Source organism: Phascolarctos cinereus, unplaced genomic scaffold (assembly GCF_003287225.1).
Source record: "Phascolarctos cinereus isolate Bilbo 61053 unplaced genomic scaffold, phaCin_HiC Scaffold_2;HRSCAF=192, whole genome shotgun sequence".
Lineage (NCBI taxonomy): Eukaryota > Metazoa > Chordata > Mammalia > Diprotodontia > Phascolarctidae > Phascolarctos > Phascolarctos cinereus.
Genome location: NW_027555625.1, coordinates 206,692,535 through 206,705,060, shown reverse-complemented (window position 1 = coordinate 206,705,060; position 12,526 = coordinate 206,692,535). Strand labels below are relative to the sequence as shown.

Genomic DNA, 12,526 nt, shown 5'->3' with positions numbered 1-12,526 from the left:
TGGAGCATGAGAACCAGGGCTTTGGCCCTAATTTAACTGTGTGACTTCAGGTTGCTATTAATCCTTTCTGTGTCTCAGTTTTAACAACTGTAAAATGAGGAGGTTGGTTAAGTGGGGTAACCACTAAGGGTCCCTTCCAGCTCTGAATCTGTGATGCCATGAACTCTGTCCTTGAGTAGGAATGCCTTCTATAATTAAGTTATACAGATTTTATGGAAGATCTCCATTGATGCAAAACACATTATTTCGTGAGGCATCCCAATCCACTTTTTGGGTAACATGAATGTCAGGAAGTTCCTTTTGCATTGATCCTACATTTGATTCTCTGTGATTTTAACCCATTGCTCCACGTTTTGCTCTGGAGCCAAGCAGATCACATGATCCCTCTACAACAATCCAATCCTTCATGTACTTGAAGGCAGTGGTCGTGTCACCCCAAAGTATGTCACTGTCTGTTGCTTCAATTGGTGTTCATAGGGTTGGGTCTCCACTTCCCTCACCTTCTGATTATCTTCTTCTGGATAAGATCAAGGCTTGGAAGATTCCTGGGAACAGATTCAGGATAACATTGACTGATCTGATATTCTATCTGATAAACTTAGTAGAAGGGTGGAGCCTTCTGAGATCCCTTCAGGCAGAAATAGTCAAGGGATGGATGAATGGAGATAAGCTTGTGGGTCTGATGGAGCAGTCACAGAAGGAAACCCAAGAGTACTACATCTGTTGGAGGCCACTTCTGTGGCCAGATTGATGTGATTCTCTATTATAGCCTAAAGTTGCATATCTGTAGGGATTTACCATGTGCTGAGAACAATTTGGGATGTCTGAATCCTCACTATAGGGCATGATAGTGTAGTTGTTGCTCCAACTAACCATATACAGTAATTAAGACCAGGTTGACACAGGACAAGTCATTTAAAACCTGTTTGCCTCTGTTTCTTCATCTGTAAAATGAGCTGGAGAAGGAAATGGCAAACCACTCTAGGATCTTTGCCAAGAAAACCCCAAATGGAGTCACAGAGTTGGACACAACTAAAAAATGACTGAACAACTGAACTGAAACTTAATGTAAGTAATAGAGACATAGTGACAATAGAAAATCTGTATTTTGATCATAACTTCCTTTCCTTGGAGCCTTGTGGAAATTCACAAAATCACAGTCTTATTTAATGAATGAATATGGTCCAATTTATATATGGAAAGAATACCCATTAGAACATAGCTGACAAATTATCATGCAGCTTTTGCTTGGAGATCTCGAGTAAGGAGTGACACACTACCCCTTGAGGCAGCCCATTCTGCTCTTGGCCAGCTCTAATTGTTAGATAATTTTCCTTAATATTAAGCCTAAATATGCCTTTTTGCAACTTCTATCCGTTTTTCCTGGTTCTGCTCTCTGGGGCCAAGCAGAACAAGTCTAATCTATCTTTGGTGTGACAGCCCTTGGAATACTTTCAAGTATTTGAAGACCCCAATCACTAGCTCTTCCTCCCCTCAATCTCCTCTTCTCTGGGCCATATGTTCCCATTTCCTCTCAGAGATTCTCATAGGCCATGGACTCAAGGCTCTTTACCATTCTGTCTGACCTCTTCTAGTTGTTCTTCAGCTTGTCAATGTCCATAGTAAAAATGTGCTACCCAGAAGTGAACAGTGCTCCAAATATGGTCTAATTACAGAATAAAGACAGACAGGACAGAATAAAGCAGGATTATCATCTCTTCATTCCTGGATGCTATTTCTATCTCAATACAGTCCAAGATCATATGGGATTGTTTTGACTATCATATTATGTTGTTGACTCATATCAAGGTGAAAATCCCTCTGACAAAAGTGTCAAACTCATGCCAGAGGGTCCAGACTGGAAAACTCCAAAGTGAGGCTGGAACCAAATTAAAATGTAATTGGAAAGTGTTTAACACAATAAATAAAATATGATATGACACAGATAATGTTAGTTTGTGGTTTTCTAAGTCAACATGTGGCCACACAGATCCATTTCTGTCTATCATGAAGTAGTCACTTAATAAATGCTTGTGGACTTATTATGCCTATGGAGTCAGTTGTTGAACCCAAGTGACATTTGTCTCTGTTTAATTTCATCTTATTAGGTTCAACCCAATTTTTTAGCCTGTCAAGATCTTTTTGGATCCTTACTCTGTTATTCACCATGTTAGCTATCCCTCCTAGCTTTGTGTCATCTGCAATTTTGATAAAGATACTGTCTATTCCTTTATCAAAGTCATTAATAAAACTGTTGAAGAGGACAGAGTTTAACAGTTCAGGAGGATGAATTGCCTAATTCATTCTTCCGATCTCCCTTTGAGATGTGTAGAGTTGGCAGATACTGTCACTACGATATTATTTTACAGGTAAGGAAATGGAGTTACTGATAAGAACCAGCTGGTATAGTGGAGAGAAAAAATTCTACTCTCTGGAATGTGTTTTCCTGAGGACAGTTTAATCATGGAATTGATTACATAATGTGTCGATCATATAATGGAGAAAATATCTGTCTGACTATACAACATGCATGACCTACAACCAGGACATTAACTATGGCAGAAAGTACAGATTATTAGGGTTAAAGTGGGAGGACCTGTGTTCCAGCCCCAGCTCTGCTGCTGGCTACTTGTGTGATCTTAGGTAAGTTATTTTATTGCTCTGGCCTCAATTTTCTGATATGTGTAATGAGCAGTTTGATCTAGCTCAGGGCTTCTTAAACTTTTTCCACTTCCAGACCCTTCAGCACTTCTTAAACTATAGGCTGAGGCCCCAGCTGACCTCGAAGGTCCCTTCCAGCTCTTGATGCTTATCGTATGATTAATAAAAATCAACTGCTTAATTGAAGCCTATGAAAACAATAGCCTGAAAAGAGCTCTGCAAGCCCTTACACCAGAGGTACTAGTCCTCCTTGATCACCCCATACACCCCATCCTGAGCGGTAATCAAAGAGTTTTTGGATTGAGTTAAGGAAGTGCCTTGCTCTCCAGTCTTTTTTTTAAAGTATAGGGTCAAGGATAGCCTCTGCTATGGAAGCCACAATGCAGGGCAAAGGTCACTGGTTCTTCCACATCTACCTAGACTAGTTAAATGCCTCCTTAAGGTTTGTCCAATCTTCAAGTTCAATTGCTTTGGACTTGATACTAGTTGCTGGGCCATGACAGGAGTGGAAAGAGCAAATGAAAAAGGGTCTCTGTATGTTCATCCCCAGCCTCAGAAAAGTTCAGTGGAAGGTGTGGGCCCCACAGGAGGGGTGGAAATGGAGGGATACAGCCTGAACCTTGGGGCAGGAAAGGAAGGAAAGGAATTCATTCTTTCTAATCCAGCTACCAGGGAGGGCTAGAGAATCTTTAGTGAAAGAGGAAAATTGATACTTGAGTGCCTCTTTGAGCTGCCTGAGTGGCTCTTTTTGTCAATCAACAAGTATTTATTAAGGCTTACTCTGTGCCAGGCACTGTGCTAAGAACTGGGAAGGCCTAACTACAGAGCTGACACAAGATATACACAGGATAAATGGAAGATAATCATAAAGGGAAGGAATTAGCATTAAGGGGGACTGGGAAAGGCTTCTTGAAGAAAGTGGGAGTTTAGCTGGGACTTGGTAAGCCAGAAGACAGAGAGGGAGAGGGAGAGAATTGCAGTCATGGAGGACAGTCAGTGAAAATGCACAGTTTGAAGTTAGAGTTTCTTGTGCTGGTAACAGCTAGGTCAGTGTCACCAGATTGCAAAGTACTTGGTGGGAGTAAGGTGTAATAAGACCAGAGAAGTAGGAGAGGGCTGGGTTATGAAAGACTTGAAAAAACCACACCAACAAACAGAGGATTTTATATTTGATCCTGGAGATTATAAAGAGCCATTGGAGTATTTGAATTAGGGAGAGACATAGTCAGACCTGCACTTCCCTTTGATAGCTGAGTGGAGGATGGAGTGGGATGGAGTGGGGACTTGAGGCAGGGAGACAGTTCAGAAGGGTGATGAGGGTCTGTGCAGGAAACACACGAAAGGATGACCGCTGCAGCAGGTAACAGAAGCAGTTCAAAGGAGAAACAGTAAATGCTGACTCTGGATTCAGAATAGAGAGGGAACAGTGTCAGGGGATGATAGCTGAGGAAGTGGTCAAGGGGTAGTAGTGGACAAACTCCCAGACTGATTGATCCCCAGAGGCCAAGAAAAGGAAAGCAGAGAAGCAGTAGATACGACTGGTTTCTGGATTATGGAGCCATGACGACTCAGTTCCAGGAAGCATTATGGTCATCATATGACACACTTCCTTATCTCATGGTGCTTCCTAGAGTTCCAGCGCAGGAATCTGTGGGAGATTGCATTCATTTGGGTAGTGGTGGGGGGAGAAGACTTAGGAATCATTCTGTGATTGGATTTTCTTTGTGATTTTCTTTGCTTCTTTTCTAAGGAAATGATTTGTTACTTGATTTATTATCCCTACCTGATCTGCTCATAGAGAATGCAGCAGATGGGAATTTGTGCCAAATATAAACCGTCATGTTGAATCCCAGCAGTGATGTGATTCTGGAGTTAAGGAGGTTCCAACTTATATATTTGGGCAGCTAGATGGTGCAGTGGATAGAGTACAGAGCTCAGAGTCAGGAAGACACATCTTCCTGAGTTCAAATCTGGCCTCAGACACTTATCCTGGGCAAGTCATTTCACCCTATTTGCCTCAGTTTCCTCATCTGTAAAAAGAGCTGGAGAAGGAAATGGCAAACCACTCCAGTATCTCTGCCAAGAAAACCCCAAATAGGGTCACAAAGAATTGAATGTGACTGAAATACAGTAACAACTAAAGGAGGGAGAAGTCAGAGTGTGTTAGAACAAGAGAAGGCTTCAGGGTAGAGGGAGAACTTCATCTGGGCTCCAAGAGATGATTAGGATTTGAATAAGTCAAAAGGGGGCATGACCATCATGAACAAAAACTTATAACTGAATCTTTTAGGGTTAAGTGACTTGCCTAGGGTCACACAGCTAGTAAATGTCTGAATCTGAGGCTGGATTTGAATTTACCTCCAGGGCTCTATCCACTGTGCCACCTACCCACTTAGCTACCCCTTGTAACTGAATGAGTGTACTTTTTAACATCTACCCAGATATTGCTTGTTACTAAGGCTAGGTAGGAGTCTTTCTTCCAGTATAGACAGGATAGGGGGTTGGGGGGGGAGGGGAGGGTGCTGACCACCACCTTTTGTGAACAAACTCAAATGATTCCAATTTCTTCCCAGAGAGATGCTGATCTCATGCTCTGGCTCAACTTGCTGGGTTGTTGATGAATTATGGTAAAAGTCTTTTGTCTCTAGAGAATGGATTTGGACTCTAGTGTCTTCTTCATTAAGAATAGCTAGCACTTATATAGCACTTCAAGGTTTTCAAAGTGTTTTACGTGCGTTATCTCATTTGATCCTCACAACAACCCTGCAAGTTAGGTGATATTATCACCCCCACATTATAAATAAGGAAACTGAGGCTAAGGTTGAGTGACTTGTCCAGAATCACATAACAAGCAAGCATCTGAGGCAGGATTTGAACTCAGGTCTTCCTGACTCCAACTCCAACACTATCCATTCTTCTCTATTACAACAATGACAGCAATAACAACAACAATGAGCATTTACACAGGACTTTAAGGTTTTCAAATCATTTTATAAATATTAATATATTTTATACTTTGGCCTATCCCCCTGCAATTCCTTCTGCCTCATCTTAGGGCAGATGGTGCAGTGGATAAAACACTGGATCTGGATTCAGAAAGACCTAAGTTCAGATCTGGCCTCAGACACTTACTAGCTGTGTGACTTCGGGAAAATCATTTAACCTCTGTCTGCCTCAGTTTCTTCAACTGTAAAATAGGGATCCTAATAGCACCTATCCTTAGATGGTTGCTGTCAGAATTATATGAAGTAATATTTGTAGAAGCACTTAGCCTAGTGCCTGGCACATAATATGCACTTAATAAAGGCTTATTCCCTTTTTCCCTTTAGTACTTTGAACTTCTACTGACGGCTGAGCAAAGTTCAAGTTCAGTTTGGTTCTACAGGACTGGCTTTTAAGGCAAAGGCTGAGCTTCCTAATTAGGACATCCCAGGTGGTGTTGAAAGATCTCTGAGTCAGGATGGGGGAGCCTGATTCTCAGTGCATCATTGTTCATTGCTTCCATGGGCATTCTTGGAGCTGAGTCAAAGGGATCAACTGTCCCCTGCATTTTGGCCTCTGTTTAAGAATCAGTGAGGGTGAAAAGTGCTGAGTGCTTAGATATGCTATTAGATGAGGTAAAGTGACGTCCAGCAAACAAAATGAGACTTAATCCTCAATCAACCCTTATGAGGTGGAAAGGAGAGGGTTACAAAAATAGGAGTGAGGGAAGTGTAACTGGAGTTGCTGTGGGAGTCCTTTCCTTGCCAGATGGGAGACTGCCCCACTTTTAGGGATGACTCAGAATCTCAGCTTCATTGGACTTCCCATTGACTCCCTGGTCTGTGTCAGGACTTTATTCCCTCTCATGGACACCCTCTCCCTACCACCCACATTAAGCCTGGAAGGCATTGGCCACCCAAGGATAGCCAGTATAACAGACCAGGGACCACAACATCAGGCTGGTATCTCAGATTAGAGATTGGAACAGAATGAGATCCTGGTACTCCATCTAACAATTAATAAAAAGGAGGCTTACCCAATCATAGCAAGGGAAGGCATTCAAAGTGAAGAGAGGCTATTTGACTGGGGATATGGTGCTGATTCAATTGAACACAAGTTCTCTATTTATGTGTTACCTATGGTAGTTCACTAGTCAAGCTTCAGGACTGTTGTAGAGTCCCTCATATTTCCCCCCCACCCCCTCAGGTGACCAGGAAAACATATGAACAACCAGAGCCTTAGTTCTCTAAGCCAATCAAATCTCAATGACAGTTTCAGTACCTTTTAAAGGAAAGAATAGCCCAGCCCAGGGTGAGGCTGTTAGATATTTCTTTATCTATAATGGTACTATCAGACTTTCAGCACCTTTGGAGTGAAGGGGGCAATCTTTGTGAGGAAGGGGTAAAGTGAAGGTAAAGTGAAGGAATTGGACTACATGAACCTCCAAGTTCCCTTCCAGCTCAAAATCTAGGACTATGAATTGTATAATGATTTAGAGCTAGAAGAGACCCCAATAACCATAAAGCCTAAACCTTTCACTGTAGAGATAAGGAAAGTGAGGTGGGTGTAAGCTAAATGATTCACCCAATAGCCCACACACAAAGTTCCAGAGGCAAAATTTTAATCGAACTCCTCAGACTTTAGAGGCAGTACTCTTCCCATTACAGGTAGGCTTCTTGATCATCTGAGTACAAAAAAAGACCACGTGGAACTCTAGAGATGCCCTGAGGCTTGACCAGTGGAACAACTTGGGCAATACAAAAGCAGATCCTGCTCTCAAAGAGTTCAGAGTCTGGTTGTAATAATATGTAAATCATTTTATACACAGAAGATATATAAAGGGTAAATTGGAGATAACAGAAGGAAGGAACTAGTGGATTTGAAGGAAGTGAGGGAATCCAGGAGGGAAAGTATTTCAGACATGGGGAGCTGCCAATGGATATGTCTGGAGTTTGAAGATGGTAGTCCAAGGAATTGCAAGGAGGTCAATGTCACTGCATTGTAGAGTACATAAGGTGTAAGAAAATTGGACAGGTAGGAGAGGGATAGGTTATGGATGACTTTAAAGGTCAAACAGATAGATGGTTTTATAATTGATATGGGAGATAATAGGGAATTGAATAGGGAGGTGATGTGATCAGACTGTAGGAAGATCACTTTGATAGCTGAGTGGAGGATGAATTGGAGTGGGGAGAGACTTGAAACAGGCAGATCAACCATCAGGCCTGTAGTCCAGTTGTGAGGGGAGTAGGCCCTGTGCTGGGGTGGTGGCAGTATCAGAGGAGAGAAGAGGAAGTATACAAGAGAAATTAGTTGAAGTAACTTAGTGAATAAATATGTAGAATCAATCCACAGGACGTGGAAATTAATTAGATGTGGGGGATAAGAGTAGGGAGTTGAGGGTGACACCTAGGTTGTGAGCCTGGCTGACTGGGAGGGTAGTTCCATGGACAGTAATAGGAAAATTCAGAAGAAGGGAGAACTTTGGGGGAAAGATAATGAGTTCAGCTTTGGACATGTTGAGTTTAAGATGTCTGAAGGACCTCCAATTCAAGATGTCCAAAAGGCAATTGGAAATGTGCGAATGAAGTTTAGAAGAGTAGTTATTGTTTAATACATAGATTTGAGAATCATCAGCATAGAGATGGTAATTGAATCTATGAGAGCTGATGAGATCACCAAGCAAAATAGTACAGAAGGAGAAGAGAAGAGGGCCAAGGAAGGAGCCTTGGGAGATGTCTGGGATTAATAGACATTACCTGGATGAAGATCCAGCACAGGAGAATGGGAAGGAATAGTCAGACTGATAGAGGTCTAGTAGTGGCATAGCTGGGTCCAAGAATATACATAGTTTGGTAACTTTCTGGGCATTGTTCCAAATTGCTTTCTAGAATACCTGGACCAATTTATTGCTCCACCAACAGTGTCCCACTGTATCTGTTTTTCCACAGTCCCTCCAACATTTGTCATTTTCTGCTTTCATCTTTGCCAGGCTGATAGGTGGGAGGCGGAACATCACAGTTGCTCTAATTTGCATTTCTTTAATTATTAGTAGGTTAGAGCTTTTTTCCAATATGATTGTTGATAGGTTGGATTTCTTCCTCTGAAAACTGCCTGTTCATATCCTTTAATCATTTATACATACTAGAGAATGGCTCTTTGTTTTATAAATTTGAATCAGTTCTTATGTATCTTGGAACCAAGACATTTATCAGAGACCTGTTGCAAAGATTTTTACCCCCTCAATTTTCTTTCCCTTTAATTTTTACTACATTATATTTGTCCAAAAAGCTTTTAAATTTTATATCTTGACAATTGTCCATTTTAGTCTTGTGTGATCCTATCACTTGTTTAGTCATGAACTCTTCCCTTAATGATCCCCAAATGAAAATGACCTCTTTCAGGAAAATCCCTTGTGAATTTAGGATTGGTCAGCCGTGTGCTGTGCATATAATTCATTCCTCTATGCTTCAATCCTGGATTCCTTGAGCCAGTCACCAAATGTCCTAGTCTTGGTGGAATTTTTAATAGTACAATAACACCTTTCTATGTATTTGTTGGATAACACACTGTCCCCTCCCCTACCAAAGGGAGAGGGGAGAAAGGAGACAACAATAAGATCACAGAATTTAGAGCTAGAAGGGACCTGAAAGATCGTCTCTTTGAACCATCACCCAAAACAATAATAATTCAATCCAATGCTGAATCATTGTCCCCCAAAGTTTGCTAAGATACCCCTTTCTTCCCCAGGGGCTACTGCTGGAGAGGATAGGCTCTTTCTTTGGCTTGTTTTGGTGTGGTCCTCACCTGTTGAATTGCTTGGTTGCTTTCAGGTGGGGATTCTGGGATTGGCCATGCCCTGTCAAAGTACCTGGATGAGTTGGGATTCACTGTATTTGTTGGTGTTCTGAATGAGAAAGGACCTGGAGCAGAGGCATTGAAAAAGAGCTGTTCCAAGAGAACCTCAGTTTTCCAAATGGATGTTACCAACCCAGCCCAGATCAAAGAAGTTCAAGCTCGAATTGCAGAAAAGGTGCAACACACAGGTATTGGGACCCTACTATTGTTCTAGAGAAGGGGCATGTCCTCCTTCTGATCATAAGTGACCTAAGTATTTGATAGGCCATAAATGGGGAGCAGTTTGGAGAGAAACTGAGTCATCAGCTTAATAATTTGTGTCACTTAAACTGTTTAACACTTTGAAGTTTGGGTGGGGAGGTCCCTTTTGTTGATAACAGGAAGTAAATATACAATTAATTACAGAACATTAGAATTATTATTGTCGATTAGCATCATTGGAAGAGATGTCAGAGGTCACCCAGTTCAATCTTCCACTTAATACAATACTCCTCTCCACAATATTTCTATTAAGTGGTCATGAAGTCTCTGCTTCAGCACCTCCTTGTGAAGCAGTATTCACCAAGGTAGCCCATTATATCGTCAGACAAATGTAAATGTTAGGATTATATCCCTTTCTTGATAGGAAGCATGGTACTGATCTGATCTGGCACCTACTCTGTGACCCCAAACAAGTTAGGTCACCTCTAAATGACCCAGGCTGCTCTCTCAAATTATAAAACCCAGAGCAGGGACTGAGCTACATTAGAAGAGGTAATTTCTTTATTGGGACTACCTTATATCAATGAAATCATGTCTCATTCCATATTTTCCTCTTATATTGAGTAGAAACCTCTCTCCTTCCACAGCGGGTATAACTTCCAGGTCATAGATCTACCCTCCTGAGTGATACAAAACGACTTCTAATCCTTTTAAGTAACAGTACCTTAATGATTTTTAAATAGCTACAAGGTCTCCTCTAGGTTTTCTCTTCTCTAAACAGAATAAATACTCCTGATTCTTTCAAATATTCCTTACATAACATAATTTCTAGACCCTCTACTTTCCTGGTGATTCTCTGCTGGGTACAGTCCAGTTTCTCTCAAAATAAAAAAAATTTACTAAATGTCTACTATGCTATCACCAATGGAGACACAAAGAGAAATAAGACACAATTTCTTTTTTTAGAGAATGGACTTAAAATTGAGGGCAATGACTCAGACCCTTGATTTCAGCTCTTCAGGTGTTCTGATCAGTGACTTAGATGAGTTGACTTGGCTAAAAAATATTGCGTTGAAATTGGCTAAAAAAAATCAGCTGTGATCAAACTTTTGGTGATAAGCACTTTTGTGGGATCTTCTCAGCTTGCTAGGGCTTGTTGGGACTTGGACTTCATTGTCATAGCCTTTGAGGACCCAGCTTCACCTCCATGCCACAATGAGGCATTAGGGGAGGACCTGTAGTGGAGAGAGAAGATGATACATACACAAATAAATCTTTCAACAAGCATATATTAAGTACTTAATGTATTCCAAGCACCATACTACATTTTGGGGATACAATGACAAGAATGAAAAGTCCCTCAAACAGCTCACATTCTATTGGGAGAGATAAAATGTACATACATATATATATATATATATATATATATGTATATGTATTATATACACACATACACACACACAATTTACTATTTAGAAATGTCCTTCTTAATATGTGTTGCCTGGAATTGAAAGCAATGTTTGTGATATTGTCTGACCAAGAGATAGGATTATCACTTTCCTCATTAAGTTCATATACTGTATAAAGAGCACTGTCTCTGGGTCCAGAAGACCTGGGTTCAAATCTTGTCACTGATATTTTTGTGATCTTGGCACATTACTTCGTTTCCCTAGGCCTCTTCCATTTTTTTTTCCATCAATAAAATGAAGTGTTTGGCCTAGTTGGCCTCTGAGAACCCTGCCTACTAGGAAGCCTAGATGTAGGCTTCCATTATTCTTCATACGAATCCATGATCTCATCAGTAAGGTTACTTCATCCAGTGGTACAGGTTGTAACTTGTCTGTGTTGTCTCAATCTGTGTGATCTCATCCATGTCTTTCTGTAAATTCTCCACTCAGGATTGATGGTATCCAACATAGTATATGTGACTTCCTCTGGTTCTGTACACTATACTGACATTATTGAAAACTAATATTGCCTTCTCTTTTTTAGTAGATAATATACTGTTCATTCATATTACTCATTTTGAGCTTACAGTCAAAACTACTTTTTCCAAATCAAAATGCTTTTATGTCCCTATGTCCCTAATTCTATACTTTTGTATTTTACTTTTTTGAAACTAAGTGTAGAGCTTAATATTTTTTATTATCAAATTTCATCTTACTCATTGATGCCTATTCTTTCAGTCTGTTGGAATATTTTTTCTATCATCCATCTTTATCAGTCATTATTTTCATTTTATATCCTCTAAAAGTCTCCTAAGACTGAGAAGCTGTCATCTATATGTGTTCATTCAAGCTATTGGTAAAAACAACAACATGGAATAAGACGACAGAGAATGTACCTTTAGCATACTACTAGAGACCACCCTCCAGGTCAACATCAAACCATTAATCAACCCTTTTGGGGGAGTGAAGGAGGAGTGTGGTATGCTCATTCAACCAAGTGTGAATCTTCCCAGTACTCTCAGACAGTCCACAGTTCTTGAGCTTGTCCACAAAGTTATCATGAAGGCCTTTGTAAATGTCTTGCTGAAATTAACCCCTCCTCAATATACTCACATTACTCATTGCTATCATTTCCCCCCCTTTTTATGAGCCCTGTTATTTTGACTGGTACTGAGTAGAAGGTCTGTTTATCTAGGCTTAGTCTCTATTCTGTTTGTTTTGTTTTGTTTTTTGGTGAGGCAATGGGGTTAAGTGACTTGCCCAGGGTCACACAGCTAGTAAGTGTTATGTGTCTGAGGCCACATTTGAACTCAAGTCCTCCTGAATCCAGGGCCGGTGCTTTATCCACTGGGCCACTTAGCTACCCCTTCTAGTCT

The 12,526-nt window shown here is 40.8% G+C and overlaps 1 protein-coding gene across 2 annotated transcripts in view; it reads left to right on the top strand.

The window, feature by feature from the left end:
* Positions 1 to 12,526, top strand: part of HSD17B2 (hydroxysteroid 17-beta dehydrogenase 2) — an 82,527-nt gene that overhangs the window by 26,289 nt on the left and 43,712 nt on the right. For both annotated transcript variants that reach the window (XM_020992696.2, XM_020992694.2), the window contains exon 2: positions 9,477 to 9,689. In XM_020992696.2, coding sequence (XP_020848355.1) covers positions 9,477 to 9,689 — 213 coding nt within the window. The remainder of the gene's footprint in view (positions 1 to 9,476; positions 9,690 to 12,526) is intronic.